The sequence below is a fragment of the Xenia sp. Carnegie-2017 genome, unplaced genomic scaffold (genome assembly GCF_021976095.1).
Source record: "Xenia sp. Carnegie-2017 unplaced genomic scaffold, XeniaSp_v1 HiC_scaffold_24, whole genome shotgun sequence".
Lineage (NCBI taxonomy): Eukaryota > Metazoa > Cnidaria > Anthozoa > Malacalcyonacea > Xeniidae > Xenia > Xenia sp. Carnegie-2017.
Genome location: NW_025813487.1, coordinates 509,484 through 533,401, shown reverse-complemented (window position 1 = coordinate 533,401; position 23,918 = coordinate 509,484). Strand labels below are relative to the sequence as shown.

Here is a 23,918-nt window from a genome sequence, read left to right as displayed (position 1 = left end):
ACAATTTATTTTAAGACTTTTCAAGAAGATGATGACTGATTGGCAAGTTGAGCTTGTTAAGTCATTTCCTGTGTCCAATAACTATGTAAAAATACTTACGCCGGTGGTTTGTATTCAATAAGAACTATCGTCATGTTTAATCAAACAATCAAATCAACTTCACAACAAAGTTTTTGAAATCGAAATATCTTCGGAATAAATTCACCTAAGCTCAAAAAATTACGTCTGCAATGAAGCATGCAGGATACGGCCGATCCAGAATCGTAAATATTATAGGATTTACTTTATGCCTTACTCAGTTTATCTCTGTTTCGTTTTCAACGTTCTCATGAACACAACCTTGGAAATATTGTCTTACATTACCTAAGAAAATATGGAACATTGCCTCTGGATAGTGATATTCGAGAGAAAATTGGGATCTTACGTTTTTAGGTCTTTCAAGGTTTGTACTTCTGAAGTCATCAAAACACCGTCGTCACACACAGTGATGTACAGCGATTGAACATAATGAACTATCCTATTGATGCAACCATTTGAATTGTAAACCATCAACATGTCTCGTTCTATTACCGGAATCTAATTACCGGAATTGTGTTACTAGAAAGTACGTACTTCATACACAATTGTCTCTCTGGTATTACACTTATCTTAATTGAGCATTGCTCTCTGGTATTAAATTCTAAAAATTGAAGTATGGAAGTTTGCTATCGTTTTCCTTCTCTTCGGTGAGATATTATTGGGATAAAGTAAATGGTTTGAACCCGGGAGTATCGTTTCATGTTTGTAAATGTAGATCGTACAGGTTGGTATGGTTCTGAGAAGGACTGTTTTTGTTGTTGTTGACTGACGTTTCGACAACTTTAGCGGTAGTCATCTTCAGAGTCATTTTTCGACAACCTTAACGGTAGTCATCTTCAGAGTCAGTCTTTTGATCACCTTCCGGTCACCATCTTGAGGTGCTACAAAACCATGGATGCACAACGTAAACAACATTCCAAAATCAAATACAGAAATATCGACAAAATCAACAAAGAGTGCTTTCTGCGAGACTTAAGAGAAGCCCCTTGGGATATCTCCTTTGTTTTTCGAGATGCCGATAACATTGTTGAATCTTGGTACAAAATCTTTAATGACATTCTTGATAATCACGCACCTTTAAAGTTGAAGAGTGTGAAGAAAATCAATCAGCCGAAATGGTTCACTAATGATCTATACAACGAAATAAATAAACGCCATAATCTTCTAAAGAGGGCCAGGAGAACACAAAATGAACAAGATTGGTCTGCTTTTAAACTGATTAAAAACAAGGTGACGAGGAAACTAAGAAATGCGAAGGAACAGCACTTTAAAACTCAGTTCAGTAAAAATCAAAAATGTCCAAAGAAACTTTGGTCTTTAATTAAAGACCTATCTAAAGATACAAGGAATAATGACGACTCCGTCCCTATTGCTGACGAAAACAACAACCTGATAAAGGATGACCATTCAATCGCTGAAAGCTTTAACCGCTTCTTCGCTGATGTATATAAACGTCTTATAAAAGCGGCACCTATACTTCATTATGATGCTCTTCCTGGTCCACCAGACAAATCTAACAGTCAAATTGAGAATCTTATTCCGCAAATAACTCCTAGTGAGGTTAACTATTATCTTCTAAGTATACCTGCACACAAAGCCACGGGAATCGATGGGTTTGGTGGCAGAGTTCTAAGGATTGCAGCGCCTGAAATATCATGCTCCATAGCTAAAATTATAAATCACTGTATTGAAACTTGTACATTTCCCTCACAATGGAAAATAGCAAAGGTTAAACCACTATTCAAGAATCAAGGAAACAAGCAGTTCTATTGATGTACAATCTGATACAATATTATCAACATTGACATGACTATTGATGTACAATCTGATACAATATTATCAACATTGACATGTCATTTGATGTACAATATGATACAATATTATCAACATTGACATGACTATTGATGTACAATATGATACAATATTATCAACATTGACATGTCAATTGATGTACAATATGATACAATATTATCAACATTGACATGACTATTGATGTGCAATATGATACAATATTATCAACATTGACATGTATATTGATGTACAATATGATACAATATCATCGACATTGACATGTATATTGATGTACATTATGATACAAAAATATTTTGTTCATCAGAACAAAACTTACAGCTTGACTTTCCATTCTCTGAAACACAAGACTTATCATTTGCGACAGTGTTGTCTTTGCTGTTGTTTGACTAATAAGACTTTTACTGGCAAGGTAAATGTTGTAAACTGTTCTAACTGTTGAAGTAAAGTTCCTTCATGAACTTCACACGTACTTGATGTAACAGCTGTTAGAAGAGCCTGTAAATATAGATAATAAAAACATACACATTATAAAAATCAGATCATTTTCAACTGTCCACAGTTAACACATAGCCATTTTTAATCTTGTTGGAATCCAATTATTCAATGTGATATTTAAAAAACTCATGGTACAAAAAATGTAAAAAAACATAGGGATACATATGTCATTACCGTCTTTAAATTCCTCAAGGATATATCATTTCTCTCATTAAATACTTTAACAGTTTGACATTACTTTTTATAAATACTTTTATAATTTGTATTTGAACGTTTACATCAGTATTTATACCTGTAAAGCAAGTACAAATAGTCTTGATAATTCTGTCATTTAAAAGCCTCTCTGGTTCAATGGAGTCTGGTGTATCGCCAACAATTTGACCATAAGCAATGAGTTTCTAAGAACAAAGAATGTTTGAAATACTCCAATTTATAGAAGCAAAATACATGACCTATATTTGTGAAGGAATACAAAATGGTGGTGAAAAGACACATGTGAAGTTGTGAGGCTTTGGGGATGAGTACTGTTGATACATAAGAATAACAATATTAACACTTTTTAAAAGAAATTTATGAAGTAACAAACAAAAGAAAATACTGCAGGAACTTATTTTATGCTATCAAATTGTAATAACTTAATAACAATATAATGAAAGAGTTTATAATATTAAATCTATTTCTTACAACTAAAGACTCCAAGTGTCCTAACACATCAAACAAAAACAACTTACTTGTATACAGTCAAGTGCAATGGTGACAATCCTGGCACATTTTGTTTGACAAGCCAACTCAAAAGGAAGAAAATATTGATCTGCTGTAATGAAAGTTTGCTGACCAGGTAGTGGAGGTAGAGTTGCAGAAGAAACATTCCTGAAGATTTTATTATAAATAAATCAAACCAACATTCTAGTTTATAAATCTAACTTTTGAACAATAAAACTTAGTAAATTTGTGCGCATGCGTAGTCTGGATATAACTGTGAATTTGATTCAAGGTTAATAACTCATTTTGGTCATGTTAAAATTGGAAAATTGGAAAGAAAATTGGACAACTTTACATAATTAAACTTACCCTGTAGATTTTTCATTTCCTTGAACAGCGTTTATTTCCTCTAGAATAGATCAAAATCATAAAGCGATCATTTAGTAAAGCAACATTCCTGAACACAGCAGTACATTATATTCATTGCACATGTTGACATAGATTTCTCCATAACATATATACATATAACTCAAGAAGAACATGAACAAGCGATTGAAACTAAAAAATAACTGTTTGCCACGTATAAAAAAGTACAAATCATACACTGAGCAATTTTAAAGATACTATCGACCCAGGTTTGAAAGTAGTCTTCTGCACACCGGAGATTTTTTTTAATAATATTATTGCACACCAGGCATATTTGGGCGTGGCAAAATTCCGCCATATTTGTGGGCGTGGCAAAATTCCGCCATATTTGTGGGCGTGGCTGGGTAGTTCGATGATGCATGCGGTGCTGAGTATTCCTGAAATAACGCAGTAGTTAACATTGTTTAAGCTCTTGCGTGTTTGTTGAATAGTTTACAATGGCAACAAGCATTTACAATTACAGTGTACATTTACAGTGTACAGATAAAGTAAAAACTAAAAGATAAAATATCGCATTTAAAACTATAAATCCTTGAGTGAGTTCAACTCCGTCATAGTTCACCAAAATCATTTTCATGCAAAACATGTGGACATCGAGGAGGCTCATGCCTCACTCTATCCACAACTTTGCTCACTTCAAAATTTGAAGCTCTGTCTTCGTTAAAATATGGTAGCAGATGCTTTGGTAGCTTATAGTCTTCATCATCGTTTGTATAAATTTCTGCAATGGCTCTCATGGTACGAGGACATGAAACGGGATGGGGAACGCACCAATCTACTATAGATGTATGAACCAAAACCTCATTAGATTGGCCTCCAGTTTTCTTGTGAGTACTCATAAGACTATAAAATCCTTCTACTATAGCCTCACAACCACTTGTGGAAAGAGCTACGTCAAGGGCAATTCATATTTCTCGGCCAATTGACTTTATTATATCTTCATTTGTGTACATGCTGGTGTACACAAATTCTTCGTTGATCCTTGCTTTCACTGCCTCTCCCGAAGAAAATTTCAGAGTAAACCACAAATCTAGTGCAGGATCCTCAATGCATTTAAGGTAAATTAGCTGCTCCTTTTCAAATTCTGTCACTGGTTGGTCCTTTTCATCGATGAACATATACGAACGACAATTACCAAGACCTTCCCAGACCATTCTCATCACAGTTTCTTGAAATTGCTCCAAGAAACTATCACTGTTATGCGGCAACAGTTTCAGTAATGGTTGGTCGTCTAGTAGCTGCATGACATGAGGCAATTGGCAAACATTCCTAAAACATGAAGATGTAGAAATATTAGGTAAGAGTGTCATGTGATAAAGATATTACACATAGTAAGGCCAAGATAAATATTCCCAAAATATACTTGAAAAAATCGGCAAACTCCCTTTTCCCGTGAAGATCCCAAAGATGTCTTCCAGCCCTGCTGACTTTGATCCGCCCATTCGCGTGAGAAAAATGATAAAGAAGCTTTATTAGTCCCTCAATGTCAAACACAGCTTCTAACTTAGTGATGTTGTCGATCTTAATGTTTTTGTAGCGGGATGCCAGACACATTGGATTATCTTCTGTGAGTTGATAAAGACCATCTAGGCAATCATTTGGTGATCGTGCCTCCCAAGAAATAGTCTTTTTATTATGTTGTTTCCCAGTCTTGTCTGTAGACGGTCCTTCCACGAGTTGCTCACTGTCATTGACTACGAGCCATCCTTCGTAGACTTGTATTCCTTGAAACAAACATTCTTCAACTTCTTCTTTTGTTAATTCTTGCCAATGTTTTGCAAGTCTTGGCAACAACTTTTCAGCTGGTTTTACAACATCTCCGTCCTTAAGTCGCTTTAATTCTATCCTGATATCCTCCAAGATATCAATGACTATCGGAAACCAAGCAACAACTTTCCAGGGAGGCACGTTTAAGCTCTGACATTTGATCATTAACGAAACAACTGGTTGAAACACATCAATTATTCCACATAGATCTATGGCAAAATCTTGACCTCTGAGTTGTTTTTTTGTCTCCTAACAATCATCCTTTTTATCTTCTCGATTTGCACTGTATGTCGTAAATAAAGCGGGATAACTATTGTAAGTTTTCTTCCATTGATCGAAAGCAGAACTGTAAAATCGCGTGGTTGCATATGCAGTGGCGTAGCTTGCGGTCTGGCTGGTCGGGCCCAGCCCGACCAAATATTTTCCCAAAAATGAAAAATTTGTTTTCTTTAAAATTGGATTTGCGAAAATTTTAAATTCTGCGACTCTTTTTGGAATAATCCACAGTCTATTAGTGTAATATTTGTCAAATTGCGTCGTTATTAGCAAAATTATCATATTTTTAAACGTTACTTAGCAACAATGACTAGTGCATTTCTAGTGCCAGGCATTACGCAGTTTAGTCGGGCTCTGAAAATTCAGCCCGACCAAGTTGTAAAATCTATAGTGGGTTTATCTGCAATCTGATTGGTTGACAGCAACCGAGCAAACTCAAATGCGCTGTTTCGCAACATCTAGTCGAGCTCTGAAAATTCAGCCCGACCAAGTAGTAAAATCTATAGTGGGAATATCTGTAATCTGATTGGTTGAGAGTAGCTGTGAACACACTCAAACGTTTAACAACATCTAGTCGGGCTCATTTTCAAAAGCGTGACTTGAATTTTGAGCTTTCGAAATATACGTTCGGAAATCGTGATAAGTTACATTACAATGGCTTCGGCTAATGAAATCGATATAATAAGTGAACTACAAAAGAAACCATTTTCTGTTCGACAATCAGGCGAGCGAAATATACTCGTAAAGCAGCGGCCAATTCCAAATTTACAAGCGACTACAGGCAATAGAAGCTTTCAGGAAAGTTGGTACTCGAAGAAAGATTGGCTTTGTGGTAGCTCAGAAAAGAATGCATTGTTCTGTTGGCCTTGTCTTTTGTTTTGCCCTGGATCGTCATCTTCATGGACGCAGACGGGATTCAAAAACATGAAGAATTTCCTATCCGATTGTAAGAAGCATGAGAAGGCAAAATCGCACATGGGTGCTTACAAGACCTGGAGGACATACGGTTTTCAGCCTCGTGTCGACTGTCTCATGTCACAAGCCAGACGTGAAGAGATTCAGCGTCATAACGAGGAGGTAAGGCAAAACAGGGAAATGTTGAAAACCATAACAGAAGCTGTTTTATACTTGTCTGTCTAGGCAAGAGCTTGCATTTAGGGGGCATGATGAATCTAGTGGAAGCTTGAATAGAGGAAATTATAGAGAGCTACTTGAAAGTTTGCCAAGATGGATTCTGTTTTGAAGGCGATTACATGGCAGGCTTGCTGAAACCCACCTTGCTGGGGAGGGCGGTTTACTGGAGTCTCTCCTGATATTCAGAATGATTTGATTGATTGTCTTGATAAGATAATAGAGGATGAGATTTTAAAGGAAATAGATTTGCACTTTCTTAGTATACAGGTTGAGTATAGTACATGGGGTAGGGATCAAAAAAGTTTACTTTTTTATCCCTACACCCATGTATATATACTACTAAGTAAAAATGATCTTTATAACAGCGCAAAATAAGACCATGGTTCAAAAGGCGTCCCTCAGTAAAAGGTCATGTAAAAAAGCTGTGTGAAAAATCATTATTTTCAAAGTAGTGTGAAAAAGGCCATGTTTCAAAGGCGTCCCTCAGTAAAAGGCCATGTAAAAAAGTCATTATTTCAAAAGGGGGTAAAAATCTCGAGGTTACAATCTGTCGTTTAAAAATTTGGAATCTATATGTTTTTAAAACTATCTTTAGAAATCAAGTGTTAAGAAAGCATCAGTTCGGAGGCGATCCGGCAGCGCAAATTTTAGCGTAGCTAAAATTGAGCAGGGGGATGGGATCGCCGAGAATTCATGCGAGCCTGGTGGGTAAAAAATTCTAGCTTTAGCTAGAATTTTCGGCTCGCCCCCGTGGGTCCGAAGGACGACAGAGGCTTAATATATGCTCTTTAAAAACTATCTTTAGAAATCAAGTGTTAATAAAACATCTTTACAAAATATGGAATCTATATGTTTTTTAAATATATAGGTGCGTTCAAATTTTACAAACGGTCTTTACAAACAAATGTTAACAAGCATCGGTTCGGAGGGGGATCGGCAGCGCAGATCACAAAGTGATCGAGCAGGGGAATGGATCCCCCGAGAATGCTGGAACCCAGGTGGGGAAAATTTTTCACGAAGTGAAAAATTCGGGGTTCCCCCGTAGATTCGATGAATATTCGAAGAATATTCGAGAATAACAGAGGCTTAAGAAATGCTCTTAAAAAAACCGTCTTTAATAATCAAGTGTTAATAATCAAGTGTTATTAAAATATCAGTATCAGCGATAGCTGGTTTTTAGCAGCGCGCGTGTCTTAGTGCATGTTTTTCAACAATGGTTGTTTAATGTAATAGCACATTTCATCAGCGCATGTATAATAATACAATGTTTTACAAAATATGGAATCTATATGTTTTTGAAATATATAGGTGCGTTTAAATTTTACAAACAGTCTTTACAATCAAGTGTTAACAAGGCCCTGTTGATTTAGCGAAGCTAAATCGCGACAGTGGGTAAAATCAAGTGTTAATAAAGCATCTTTTTAAATCGTTGTTAGGGGCGAAGAATTTCAGGCAACTAAGCCTGAAATTTTGAGCGCAACAATGTCATAGATGCTCTTTACAAAATATGGAATCTATATGTTTTATATAATTTTTGTTAAAAGTGTTTTTAATAATTGTTTCAGGATTTTGAATTCTTTTGTATATCGCTTTTGTATTAATTACTTATTACAAACAGTTATGTGATATGTAGTCAAACATGAGGAGCAGGTATGTATGATTTTACTCTAACAGAGGCCCACGCTACATGCTTACTACACATTATAACTGTTTGTTAATATTTAGTTATTTGAATCATATTATAATGACCATAAGCTAAGTTGTTATACCATCATCTAATATATACCGTTTATCATCAAAACAGCTAAGTGATACTTTATTAATTTCATAACTACTAAGTTGATGGTTTACACTTCTAATAGTTTTCATTGTATGATGTATTTGTTTATTTTCAAATAGTGTTTGTTTATAGTCTTTATGTTTTATTTTGTTTTTAATAATATTTTTCTTAATTCCTTTAGCTTTCTTATCTCCTTTATTATTGTCTTTAATATAACTATACATCTTACTTCTTAAACCAACAAATTCTTTAACTACTATTCCAGCAGCTTCATCTTTCATTTTACCAATAACTTTTTTATTAGTTTTATCATGATATTTATAGTATTCTGGGTAATCACTAAAATCAAATTTATCTTTATCAACCCAAAAATCTTTATAGGCATCTTTAGTTTCGATTTCATATGTTAAACTATCTGTGTCTGTGAAAAGAAGTTTAGCTTTATCACCATATTTATTCTTGATATAATTGTAATGAAAATCGTACATTAATACTTTAGATAAATCTAAGATACACATTCCCACATATGCAGGCCTATTTAACAATAATGTTTCTTTGATCTTATGCACAGCCACAAGGTTCTCATTGAAGATTTTACTACTTACATAAGTAGGTTTTGAAGCTAATTTTAATAATTTATCTTTATTAGTTACTAGTCTAACATCTACTCTTTTACGTAAATTTTCCATCGTCTTACCAAATACCGAATTATTCATTAATTTGAAGAAGTCTTTTTCAAAAGAATTTTTTGCATTAGTTCTTTTTTGAGTATTAAAGTCTATATATTTTTTCAACCATGGAGATTGATTAAATTCAAGTACTCTATGTACTTTAGTTAATTTTAACCCAAGATCTAAGTATAATTGAAGATTTCTATAATGTAATACATACTTCTCTTTATTTCCTAAAGTGGGGATCAGTTTGCTTACTAAGCCTGTTGATATATTGTAATTAGAAGCAATTGTCTTACAATATTTTGATAGCATATCACTAGTTACTTTAACTTTTTCTGGTGCAACAGGATAATCGTTATGTAAATTATGTAGTTCTTCAGGGTATTCTAAATCAACTTCTAAAATTAAACCTTTTTTACTATCTTCTTGATATTTAGCAAGGTTTATGTTGTTAATCTGTTTCTCAGTTAACCATTTGAAATTACCAGTAGGTAAGTTTTGTGACATAGCCCATCCATAAAGATTATTAGCATCTAAATACATGATATATTTTGAGGGTTTATTCTTATCAAATGTTTTCATATATTTGTTATTTGCCTTACCATATCGGTTAGAAATATAAGAAACACCTCCTCTCATACCCTTTTCAATGAATTGAAACATATCAATATTAGTCATTAGTTCTAATTTAATATCTGTCATTTTAAGCATAGCATCCCATGAAAGACCAGGACTAGTAAAATAATGACATGGATCTAAGTTATAGTATTCTAAGCATGTTTTTCGAAAGTTTTCAAATACATCAGCTAATAACAAAACGTCTGATTTCAGATACAAGTCGTGATACTCACCCATGTTTTTGAGATTGAATGTATTCCAAACATTTTGTGCATGATGGTATTGTTCATCTGATATATTCTCATCAGTAAGAATACTATAAAAGTCTTTTTTTAAAGGCAACCCCTCATCAAACTTTTTAAAGCTATCTATATAATCATATGGGTATATACCTTTTTTAGTCATTAAATTAAGTTTTTCACCTTGAAACTGCTTATAGGTGTATTTAAACGATTCTTTAGGTAGGTTACTAACAAGCTTTTCTAAACTAGAGCTCATAAATTGAAAACTATCAAGAAATGTTAAATGGTTACCGAGCATGAAAGCCATATATTTTTCCATGTTATTAGGTATAGCATTTATATTCAACTGTGTTTCTTCACCTTTTTTGTTTTTGTATGTATGCTTATTAACAATAGCTCCGATTTCTTGCATAATAAAGTGGCTATCGTATCCCCGCAGATTGTGAAATATTACTGGGATCTTTAATTTATCAGAGTATATTATAAGTTTTAAATTACAATCTTGATGTGCCGAGCCTCTGTATTTGCCAGTGATATGACAATGGTCTCGAACTCGAATATCTTTGTTAGTATATTTTTTGTTACAGATATGACATTCATCAGCTTTTTTAAATTCTTCTTCATCATCAGTGGTCATTTTTAATGGTTTATTAAATTGAGTTTTCATAATATTTTTACAATATTTAACTTCTTTTAACATAGATTCCATAAATTTGTAAACAGCCTTTTCACCTCTATATAGTTTAATTTGTTTTGTGAATTTATCATCATAACAACAAACAACTTTATACCCATAACCACAATCAGTATGTTTCTGATAGGCTTCTGTATATGATGTTTTATTATCTTGTTGGCAACTAGATATCTTTTCTGTAATAGCCTCAAAATCAGCGTATATAACAAACGGAACAGCTTGTTGTTTATGATAGTTGTTGAATTTAAGTATGTTATTATTTTTATCAGGCATTTTTACTGCTTGTGTACCATTTATTAATATACAATTTTCTATATGGTTATTTAATATTTTTTCAGAACTAAAACATTGAAGACAGCGCATACAAAAGTGTTTCCTTTCCTTATGCTTTGTTTGATTGTACATAAATGCATTAAAATTTTTTATTAAATATAATGTTTGTTTTCATTATCAGTTATCAATAGTAGTTCCATATGGTCTTCAAATTTTTCTTTTGATATATAAATGGGGTATGGTTTTTTATCTTCATAACCGAAAACGTTAATGTTAATTCTGTTTTGCTTTTCGATTTTATTATAATGTTTAACAATCACTGGAAAATCAACCCCTTCATAATTAAGCTTTTTAATATATTCCTTATCAGATTTTTTAATCCTTTGTGGGTATTTATTTTGTGGGTTAATATGTCTAATATGACACCATCTAAAGCATTCATTATCTCTATTTTTTATATTAATTAATCCTTTTTTACTATTTTTAAGTTCTTGTGGTAAATTAATGTATGAAGATCCTTGTAATGGCTTGTATTTAACAATATTAAGATAATGATTATCTATGATTGAATAAACCATCCAGAACCTTCTTGAGTGAATTTATCAATCTTGTTTAATATATTTTGTTCTGAAATTTGTAGTGATTCAGTAATATTTTCATTATTTGTAATTGTTAAAGCTGACTGTTGAAATAAGCAGTCTTTGTATAAAGTGGTCGTACCACCATCCTTTATTTCTTTTTCAAATGTTACCTTAAGCGTTTCAACAAATTTTAATCCTTTCATTGTTGTTAATTCTTTAATATAATATGTAAGATACTTTCTTGTGCTTTGCATTTGTATTAATGGTGCTTTATTGTTAATAATGCTTATTTCATATGATTTAGTGTATCCTTTAATAGCATTGTTTGTTTCTCTTATTTTAACTCTTGGTGTTGGTATTGGTTTTTTATTTTTATCTGATAGCATCTGTGTATTGTTCTCATACTCTTTAACCATCTCTTTTACAGTCTTTCTCGGTTTTGGGACTGGTGTTAATATTTTGATTAATTCGTTTTTTCTAAGTTTATAATAACCTTTAAACTTTTTTCTTTAGCAATAACTTTTAACTGTTGTACAGACATTTGTTTTATATTGGATTGTGATAGTGCTTTTTGTACTGGTTTGGAAATTGAAGTATTATTAACTTCAACCCACGGCTTTTGATTTAATAATAACTTAATTAAATCGTCTTTAGTCAACTTTTGAAGTTCATCTCTATTCATATTAGGCATACTATATAAAATACTCATGTCTTTAAGTACCTTATGTTTTGTTTTATCTATATTCATCTTCTGCATATTATATAATATAGGTTTGTCTTTAAGTACCTTTCGATTTAAATAATCTCTATTCATATATTACTATATATTTTATTTTTTTTTTTAAACGCACTAATTTTAATTATAGAAATAAATCTATATTTAAAACTTTTATAAAAATAATTAAATTAATCTATTTAACTTTTGAGTGTTTTTAAATATTTTGTAAATATTCTCTTAACTTAGCTTCAGTTTTTATTGTATTAGGTAACATACCGGGTCTTAGACCGACCTCCCATGGATTGAAACCCTTCTCATGTACCCAGATCACTCTGTTTAATTTTTCTCTAATAATTAGGTCATCGAGAGCTTCTTTTGTTGTTGTATTATAATAATAGTGAAGTTCTTGTTTATGATCATTAGTTTTAAATATTAATAACCTTAAATGTTTATGATGTTCAACTAATTTTAATTGATGTTTATTTGCTTTTGTAATTAGTGTATGTATAAATGTTAGGAGATCTTTACATTTTTTATATCCTGTAGAATCAGGTGGATAATGTAATAATTTTGTTGGTAAAGAATCTATGTATATAAAAAAACTAAATTTAGAATATAAATCTTTATCAACCATTCGAAAATCCCAGCCAGCGCCGAAATACACTAGACTAAGAATTTCATTATTATTTTTTATATTTTCTATCATATATATTATGTATATATATTTCTTTAAGTATATTTAAACGCACCTAAATTTTTGTAAAAACTGTATTATTTTTAATTTTTGAATTTATTAAATGTTTTCTAGTTTTAAGATGTAAAGTTTTATATGCTAAACTATATGTTTTATTACATAAATCACAATGCCATGGTTTTGATAGCATATATAATGTCCTATGTTGTTTGATTTGTTCTTTAGTATAAATTTTGGTCTTCCTCGTATTGGTTTATCTGAACACATATATACTAATACTATATATTTTATTTTTTAAATAGTTATTTAATGCGTTTAAGATAGATTCTAATAATACCAGAAGCAGTTATATAAGGACCATATTCATATAAATCAAATTTTATAATATAAACATCTCTATCTATATTTTCATACTTATACGAAAAAAAATAATCATCTAGTTCATGATATTGATTTAATAAAGCTTCAGTTATAAATGTGAACTGTGGTATATAAAAATCACTACTAATATTATATATATTAGGTATATAAAAATCACTACTAAGAGTATAAATATTAGATGGTTTAAATGTATTTAGTATAATCGGTTCATAATCAATATTAATACTACACATCACATGTAAAAATTTTTTTATAGTTTCTATATTATATCTATCTGTTGAAAAAGATAACCATTCATTTGTATTCAATTCATAATATTTAGTTATATATCTATCAATATCGTCTTTATAATAAAGTTCGTACTTTAATGATTTAATATACATGTTTTTATCTTTCATAATTTCATCTAATAAATCTAAATTAATTTCATGTCCTTTAAATTTATATACATCTTTGTTTTTTATAACTTTCACCATTCTATATAATTACTATATATATTATTTTTTAAGGTGCGTTTAAATTATCTTTTGATTTATACAATGTTTTTCAAAATCCTTCAAAATACCTTCTATATTAGAACTAGTTTTTTTACAACATAGAATAAAATTTCTAATCTTTTTTAATAGATCTTTAATGTTCATATATAATAGTAAATTTTTTATTTCTTTGACTCTATCCAATTTTTATAATAAGTACAGTCAATACCTTTATCCCACTCAAGAATTTTATATACTTCATCAAATAATCTATCATCAAAAATCCTCTTTGTCTTACTATTTTTCATATCTCTAACAGGGTGTTTTAATGGTAGTATACTAATCCTACTAGCTAAACGTATTATATAATAGTTGTACATACTAATATTCTTTTTCTGTATCAACTTATGTTTAATCATTGTACTAACAACCTTTATAAAATCATTTGTCAATTTCTCAACATATTCAAAAGGTACACACAATTTAAGTTTATTATAAAACCATTTTCTTCTAGAGTGTATTGATCGTTGATTTTTCCAAATCTCTGGTATCCATTCATTAACTACCTTATATGAATGTACAGAACCACAATTTATACAAACAATTTTATTGTTATCTGAAATAATTTCTTGATTTTCGCAACATAAGTATGTCTTAACAGATCTATTAATATAACTATCACATATCTTTTTATCACAAAAGCAACAATTTACGTAACCAAAAAACTCTTCTAACTCTTTATGAATCAATTTATTACAATACATATACTAATACTATATATTTTATTTTTAAGTAATTTTATATAATAAATATCCAGATATAATACCAATCAAAACCATTGTACCAGATTGATAATTTTTCATATTCTTAGATGGTTTGTAAAAGTCATTTAGTTGTGGTTCTCTATGAAATGTTAATCCATTATAATGTATCGTTTTTACTTTTCTAAGCGCATCTAAAGCTTTGTTTGTAAGTTCTATATCATTATCAGCATATTGAAGTTCTTGTCTTAGCTGCTGTATTTTATCATGCTGCTTGACTTCATTTTCATAGAACGCCTCTTTAGCCTTTTGTAGTTTTTCTAAAGACTCGTGGTATCTTTTCATTTCCTCAGCGTAACCGTTTTTATCAAGTTTATGAAATAGCCAGCCAGCTAGGGAAAAACCAAGACCGTTGACAACAGCTCCAAAAGCTGTTCCAACCCCACTAGTAATAACACTTGTCATATATATTTATACAGATTTAAATGGATTTTCAGGAACCCATTTTTTATCCTGAGCATATTTAACTAGCATTGTTGATGTTGTAATAGCAATAGCTAGTTTTGTAAAATCTTTAATATTATCAGTATCTGTTAATTTTTGACCTAGTAGTTTTTTAGACACCATAGAAAGACCTACAGCAGTTGTTGTCACAAGCACTGCATCAAAAGCTTCATTCATAAATTGTTTCTTATTCATAGTATTACTCATATATAATAGGAAATATTTTATTCAAATGAGTCTAAATTATATTTTTATTTTTTGTATCAAAACATGTTTTCACTAGTTGTTTCTTCTTTGCTTTATCGTTTGCTAATTTTTCCTGCCTTTTATCATTTTTCCTTGTATAATAGAGACTAGCAATAGCAGTTAATACTCCAATAGTCCCAAATAAGAATCCATAATTAATATTCCAGCTATTATCCTCAATTTTCTTTTTATTTTCTAATTCAATCCTATCTCGCATTTTTTCTTTAGAAGCTTTGATATAGCAGCAAGCGTTTACCAGCTTCAACTCTAATAGGGTCTTTCTCTTTCTTAACTGTAGTTATCTTTAGGTTTTCTTCAGACATGTTATATAATAATGTAGATTTTATTCACAGATAACTCACAGATAACTTATAGATAATCTTACAGATAACTCACAGATCTTTATATTTTTTATTATATTTAATCACCATACTATCTATAGTAGTACAAAAATCAATTATAATATCATCGATAACTTTTACGTATGATAGAAATATCACTGGATCATAAGGTAATCCTCTTAAATATGATCTTATATCCATAAGTATTTTTTCATATGATGTATATGCAAATTTACACATTTCTAAATTATTATTAATCTTACTTTTAACCATATAACCTTGAATTAAAGCACCTAGGCCTGATAGGCTAGCTATAACTATCGGGTTCAGGGTTACACTACCTATAATACCAGCAGTCGAGACTAGAACAATACTTCCCATGTTTAATGATAGTCTAATTTTATTTAATTTATTATACTTCCATTTATAACAGGTATACATCTTGTGATAGTATAAATACAACTTTTTCAGCTTTTCAAATTCTTCTTGACTCAACTCACTCGAAATATGATTAAAATCTAGAACTTTCTTCATATTATATTATAAGACGTATTTAATTAATATGAATGTTGATAGCGTTGATATACCTAGTAAAGCAATCATATCTGTTTTATATGGATTATTTACTATCAATTTTGTATGTTTATGTACTAATGGTTTTTTATGAACTTCATCTAGAGTATCTAAGTGTTGTGAGGGTGTATTATATTGATGTACTTTTTTAGGTTCTTCCTTTTTAACTCCATAATAATTTATTTTAGAATCAACACCGAATTTCATAGTTTTATTTGCTAATGTTAAAATATTATTATACCCATCAATCTTTTTATCTAATATAATCATACGAGAGGGGATTAAAATCATACCAGGACTGATTGCCATATTTAAAATAACATTCGTGTCTTTTATACTCTTTCTCGTGTTAGATATAAATACAGTCGTATCATTCTGTACTATAGTATCCTCTAATAATTTCCTAAAAACGTTTTGAGTTTGTAGGCTCTTAGCTCCATGATTAACTATTGACCATCTTGTATTTGCTTGAGCTCCAAGAATTGTATAAACAAAGCTTTCAATAGACTCTTGCAAAAGAATTTTTCCAACTAATGTAATACCTTCCGAATGATATGCAATGAAGCTACGATAATCAGTAGTCGAATATTGAAAATTAACATAATAACCATCATTGTTTTTATCAAATTTTAAAATACCTTTATAAGGTATATGCTTTTTCAATTCCGTAAAGTCATATTTATCTAATAATGATGGATGCTTCATAAATTTTCTGATCTGATAATACAAATGATATTAAACAAGGCTTTGTATAATTCTGCTTTTATCAAAATTTAAATGATTAAGCCCAATACCAGATAGAAACGAAGCCACATAACATCCACAAATCATAGCATAGTACGCTTCTTGTTTATAATTTAAATGATTTTTAATATTGTATCTTATACCATTCGACTGTTCTTTTTTACTTTTAATTTCACTTGACCACGTGGCTGTTATAGGTGGTAAACTACTCATAAAATAATCATTCTCTGTGACATACAATCTAAAGTTACAGATATCGATATTTACCGGCCTTTGAAATGTATTTTTTACAATAAACTTTGTGGACCATCGATGTAACATATGATTGAAATACTTCTGGCTATGACCTTCGTCTCCATTTTGAGCTGCTATGAGATTTGAAAACAAAGGTGTTTTAGTTGTTTCTAAATATATTTTTGGCCATGTTGGTAGATGTTTTAAATCATCATCATCGCCTAATTTTATAGCATTTTCTTCTATTTGCTTGTCTGACATATAATATAAGCTATGTTATATATGAAGTTCACTGTTTTTATAGACGGAGATAGTAAAAAATTGACTTACAAGAAAGTATAGTAACAACTAACTATTCATATTTATATATCAAAAAGCTTATGTATTGGGAATATAAAAATGAAATTAAATAATACTTTAGCTTTTACAATAGGTACAACAAAATATAATATAGATGCTGGTTACTGGACTTTTAAAATGCTTAAAACGTTTTTTGAGTCTGTTAATGTAAAGCTTGAGATGGTAGAAAACAACAGAACTTGTAAAATAACTAATAATAATGACGAGGTATTAGTATTGTCTGATACTCTTATTAAAATGTTAGGTTTTAATGATACTATAAAAACTATGAAAAAAGGTATTGTACAAAATGGTGTTTCTAAAGTGGATATAAACAGAGGATTAAGTTTTCTGCAAATTTCTTCTAATATTGTAAATTCAAGTTATAATTATAACCCTGAAGAAAAAAAAGTAATATAGCTTTAACTTTACCAGTAATAACAATTCAGTCATTATTTGGCACTGTATACGAATACAATGATATTGAATCTAAAGTTACAATTATAAAAGGAGCTTTAACGAGCTAATATTTAATATATTAGATCAAGATGGTAACCCTGTTAATGTAGGTATTCTATTGAATGTTATCTTGAGTAAGTTAAATGGATGAAGACATTAAAATTGAGCAAAGTTTAAGAGATATTTATTATGATCCTAAAACAGGGTATCAATCAGCAGAACGGTTGTATCAAAAAGCATTAGAAGAAGGTATAGATGTTAGTAGAAAACAGGTTAAAGAATGGTTAATATCTCAAGATACATACACTAGATATAAACCTATTATTAGGAGACATAAATTTAGACAAACAAGAGTAAACTATCTTGGTGAACAAATACAAATGGATTTAGTTGATATGGGTTCTTATAAGTATAAAAACAATGGTTATTATTGGATATTAACAGCTATTGAAATATTAAGTAGATATGCATTTGCTATCCCTGTTTATAGGAAAGACACAAATAATATGACAAAAGCTGTTTCAAAACTATTAAATCAATTTAAAGATAGATTTAATAATTACCCGAAACTAGCTCAATTTGATGATGGTAAAGAATTTTATAATGTAGGTGTCAAATTATTATTAGAAAAACATGAAATTAAGTACTTCTCTACTAAAAATGATAAAAAGGCTGCGATTGTTGAAAGATTTAATAGAACGCTTAAAACATCAATGTGGAAATATTTCTATAGTAAAGGAACATATAAATGGATTGATATATTAGATGATTTAGTATATAATTATAACAATACAAAACACAGTACAATCTTGATGAAGCCTAAAGATGTTAATAAAAAGAATGAAGATGAAGTATGGAATACATTATACGGTCATGAAGTTGCTTATTTACCATTACCTAAGATTAAAATTGGTGATATGGTTAGAATATCAAAGTATAAATCTATATTTACAAAAGGCTATGAAGCAAATTTTACAGAAGAGCTGTTTAAAGTGACTAAAGTTATTAGAGGAGACCCGAATTTATATGAGATAGAAGATTTAGAAGGAGAGCCTATAATAGGTAAATTTTATGAAGAGGAATTATCAGTTGTGGATAAGAAAGATGATATTTATAGAGTTGAAAAGATATTAAAACGTAAAAAGATTAAAAGTAAAAAAATGGTTTTAGTTAAATGGTTAGGTTATGATAATAAACATAACAGTTGGATTCCTGAAAGTGAAATACAAAATATAGAGTAATCTATATAATGGCTGAAGGAGGTTTTGATTATATTGAATTAGAAGATAAGAAGAAAGAATATAATAACGATGATAATAACGATGATAATAACGATGATAATGAAGATTGGCAAAATTTTCAATTTATTGATGAAACATCATTTACCGATGATAATTTTGGTGTAACAATAAGAAAAAAGACAAATAAAACTAATACTCTTCCTGATGTTCCTACTTCCACTCCTGTTTATAAAAATATTATTAGACCTGAAAATGAAGTTGATTTTGCTGTTGAAAATTTCATTACAAAAAAATATAAAAAAGAATTTAGATTTAATAGCCTAAAAGGTATGGCAGCTTATGAAGGTTTAAATTTAAAATTAAATTTAGGTAAAACTAATATAAATAATATTACTTACAGACCATTAAATACAAGAAATAAGCGAGGTAAAGGTATAATTGTTTTACAACGTAATAGTAATGGAATACTACAATATAATAAACATAAAATGCTAAAGAAGCTGTTAAACAATTTAAAAACGAAATTAAAAGAATTATTAATTTGCAAGATGAATTTATAAAACTGAAGAGAGTATGCCTATGGTTGATTTAAATAATCAATATACAGAAAATTTCAATCAAATAACTAATCAAGAACTTAGAGAACATATAGGTGTAATGACCCCATCTGAAAAAAAGAACAAGACCACAATTATAGAAGCACAAATATCAACTAGAAAAAATAGAAATAGATGAAATGAAAATGGTATTGACAACAATATTAATGAATTAGCTAATTTACACGAAAGAGCCGCGGAATTAGAAACTATAATTAGAGAAGAACAAGAGCAATTAGATAAAGAGGATGTACGAGAGAAACAAGAAAAAGACATTACTAGATTACAACGATTTAAAGAATGGGTTCAAAAAAATATTCCAGGATTATCAGCTTTAGCTATATCTGTGGCTGGGATAATTACAACCATTGTCATTGGTGCAAGAAAAGCAATCCTACAAACTGCTAAAACTACTAGTAAATTTTCTAAGGCTTTAGCAAATCTAGGTAAAAAATTATGGCCAGTGTTAGGACCATTATTGAATATTATCTCTCAGGCTATATCTTGGGGAGCTAAAGGTTTAGCATGGTTAGCTTCTAATCTTTGGATTTTAGCTATTGCTGCTGCTTTGCTAATATATGATCAGTATAAACAAAGAAGAAAATAAAATATGTTTTAATATATATGAATAGATTATTACAAGAAGAGCTTTTACCTGGTTATAAAAGGACTGCTATGACAAAAATTAAAGGCAACCGTACTTTTTATAGTATAACCTTTAATCCTAATAGTCTCCAACCGAATGAACAAGTTTATATTAATATTCCGAAATTGAAAGTAAATAGTTGTTTAGTGCCCGGTTCACTTAATCTATCGTTTGATCTTAAAATCAGTAATGCAAAAAGTCATTTTTTAAATAATCTCAGTAAGATTTTACAACATAGACTACAAATTAAAGTGGCCGGAGAAGTTCTTTACGATTGTAGTGAACATAATGTTATAAGTGTATGCAAAGACTTGTGGTTACCTAAAAGTGATAGACAAGGCCTTATTGAATATGGTATATGTAGTGAAAATTTACGAAAACTTATTTCTAAGGATGATAGTGCTGCAACAAGTGGAAGTGCAGAAAAAGTATCAGATAAATTAATGTATGATATTTATGGTACAAGACAGAAAATTAATATTGACTATGTTATTAAAGACCATGGTTGTATTGCCCTTTAATATGAATAATAACTTTCAATACATAATCACATTACCACCAAGTAATCAAGTACTTATTCCTCAAAGCGGTCAAAAGATCGGTGAGTATGAATTAGAAAATATCCAACTAGAATATGAAACTATTGAGAATCAAGAAATTGCAGATGAGGTGACAAATTTATATTCTGTAGGAAGAAGTCTATTTTATCAACATATAACTCTTTTAAAAAAAGAAAAATGGGATAAAGCATCTACATTACAAAACATAAACGTAAATGTTCCTCGCAAATCAATGAAAGGCATCGTACTACTATTCACAGAAAATTCAATTAGTGACAGCGAGAAATTTATATACCCAAACATTGATGAAGTTAAATTAACTATAGAAGGCACTCCCAATTGCATTTTTTCCCAAGGCGTGGATAAAACACTCTTTTATGAAGAAGCAAGAAAATTTTTTGATAGAACTATTCCAATAGATTGCTTCATGACAATTGAAAAATTTTATAAAAATAAATTTGCATTAGTTATCGATCTACGCACCTTTCAAGAAAAAAATATTGCTGGTAACGGGAAACGAATCATGAATACGCAAAACGGCATTCTGCTCGAAATTAAAAAAAGAGCATATACAAAAGATTTAAACTGTTACATCTATGTTTTTAGTGATGCTCTTATTCAATTTGTTAATAATGATTTACAAAGTATTCAATACTAAAATAACCAGTAATATATAAATGGATACACCCTTTAATATGATTATTGTAGGAATGACGAATTGTGGTAAAAGTCATTACCTTCTCACAATGTTAGAAAAAAACTTTAATAAACATTTTGATTATATCATTTTAATATGCCCAACGCTGTCATATAATAGAACTTATCAACTATGGAAATATATAAATGATTCTGATTTAATTAAAGTAGAATGTGACCAAGATCAGGTAGATATTGTTTTAAAATATGTTAGTGATGTATATAAAGGTACAAATAGTCTTATTATACTTGATGACTGTGCGAGTTGTTTAGATGTTAAAAATAGGACATCGGAATTAGTACGATTAGGGTTCAGTGCTCGTCATTATGGGCTTTCTACAATTGTAGTGACACAGCAATTGACTAGTATTTCTAAACCCTACCGCCAAAACATAAGTTATTTAGTTACATTTTATAATACAAACCGCAATGATATGAAAACCATATTTGATGATTATCTTTATGGTGTTGAAAAAGATGATATAGAAGAAATAACCAAAAAATTGAAAAATAATAAGTATGCACATTTAGAAATTCAACTTGTATCCCCATACCAATGGAAAATTGTTATTCCGCAATAAAACATGTCTTATATATATATGCCAAAGCGTAAAGAGCCTGAAACAATTAATGATATAATTAATGAGATTGATTCCGCAAATGATAATATCAAAGATTCTGTATGTGATGATAATATACAAGATAAACCGCAAGAGGGTTTTAATAAAAGAGATCAACTACTTAAACTAGCTGAAGATGGTGATTTAGACAAGTCAGTTGCTTACATTAAAAAAGCTAGTCAAAAAATTATTGATAAATTGTACACTGAATACGAGAAAAAACGATTACAAAAAACCAATGAGTTTTTAACTGACTTAGTTATATCAAAATTTTCAGATATATTAAAAGGGTTTGATGTTATTAAATGTCCAAAAGAATTAACAAAACAGCTTAAAGAAGACGATCTTTTAAAACGAGATGTGTACAGTTTAGTAGAAAAAGTATCCCCTCTATTGCCTTTTTTAGGATTTTTATCTGGTAGTGTGACAACTATTAAGCATGTTTACGAACATAAAAATAATAAATCGGATATAAAATCTGAGGAATAATATAAATGAGCTTATTTTATGGGCATGATAAAACAGATATTAATGTAAATATACAAGGATCTGTAGATAAAACACATCTATCAGATAATTATTATACTAAAACTCAAGTTAATAATAAATTTAATGACCACTATAGTAAAACTCAAATTGATAATAAATTTAATGACCACTATAACAAATCTCAAGTTAATACTAAATTTAATGACCACTATAACAAATCTCAAAGTGATAATAGATATGCTTTGACTACTAATTTACTAAAATATTATACCAAATTGCAAAGTGATAATATATATGTTCTTGTTTCAAGACTAGCTAATAACTATTATACAAAATTACAATCCAATAATAGATATGCTTTGACTTCTAATTTAAATAAATTTTATACTCGAACTCAAGTTGATAATAAATTTAATAACCACTATAACAAATCTCAAGTTGATACTAAATTTAATGACCACTATAACAAATCTCAAAGTGATAATAGATATGCTTTGACTTCTAATTTAAATAAATTTTTTACTCGAACTCAATCTGATAATAGATATGCTTTACATTTTAATTTAGCCAATAACTATTATACTAAAAATGAAATAGATGATATAGTAAATAGTAAAGTAGTATATCAAAGTAACCAATTAAATTATAACACAAATGTTAATAGCCAACAAAATATTATCAGAATTGTTTTTAATAATATTAAATTTGTTGAATTTACACTTTTATTAATAAATCCATCTGATAACTCTAAAACAGTTAAATTAGATATTATGGTAGATAAGATTAACAAAAAATTTATCATTAAAATAACAAATGATAATGAAAAAAAGATAGCTAATGTAACTCTAGATTTATATTATGTATACTGTGTTGATGATAATATAAACAATATTACTATTATTATTGAACCAAAAAAAACTGCTGCTTCACTAGGATGGAATGAATGGGCAAAAAAATGGCTTAAAACATTTACCGGATTAACTAAAATGCAAGTTTATTCACATCATCAATCTACATTATCTATGATATATAATGGTTATTCCCCGAA

At 29.7% G+C, this 23,918-nt stretch overlaps 2 protein-coding genes and 1 long non-coding RNA gene across 3 annotated transcripts; 1 reads left to right on the top strand and 2 right to left on the bottom strand.

Annotated features, from left to right (window-relative positions):
* The first annotated feature begins 969 nt into the window (after positions 1-969).
* On the top strand, positions 970-1,851 carry LOC124451151. Its single transcript, XM_047001781.1, has one exon. It carries the CDS (start codon positions 970-972, stop codon positions 1,849-1,851), a length of 882 nt encoding a protein of 293 aa, XP_046857737.1.
* A 514-nt stretch (positions 1,852-2,365) lies between these two features.
* On the bottom strand, positions 2,366-3,512 carry LOC124450878. Its single transcript, XR_006950235.1, has 4 exons — positions 3,457-3,512; positions 3,117-3,255; positions 2,560-2,783; positions 2,366-2,385 (listed from the first exon to the last, which is right to left on the bottom strand). It is a non-coding gene; the product is annotated as an uncharacterized LOC124450878 (long non-coding RNA).
* A 906-nt stretch (positions 3,513-4,418) lies between these two features.
* On the bottom strand, positions 4,419-5,758 carry LOC124451150. The gene is made up of 2 exons (XM_047001780.1): positions 4,877-5,758; positions 4,419-4,782 (listed from the first exon to the last, which is right to left on the bottom strand). The coding sequence occupies exons 1-2, from the start codon at positions 5,443-5,445 to the stop codon at positions 4,419-4,421; spliced, it is 933 nt and encodes a 310-aa protein (XP_046857736.1). The 5' UTR covers positions 5,446-5,758.
* Between the last annotated feature and the right edge of the window lie 18,160 nt (positions 5,759-23,918).

What these genes read in the sequence shown, in the direction of transcription:
- LOC124451151 (XM_047001781.1), top strand. Translation starts at nt 970, where the DNA reads ATGGATGCACAACGTAAACAACATTCCAAAATCAAATACAGAAATATC.
- LOC124451150 (XM_047001780.1), bottom strand. Translation starts at nt 5,445, where the DNA reads ATGATCAAATGTCAGAGCTTAAACGTGCCTCCCTGGAAAGTTGTTGCT. An exon ending in GAGTTTGCCGATTTTTTCAA is followed by an intron (nt 4,783 to 4,876) that starts GTATATTTTGGG and finishes TTCATGTTTTAG; the next exon opens with GAATGTTTGCCAATTGCCTC.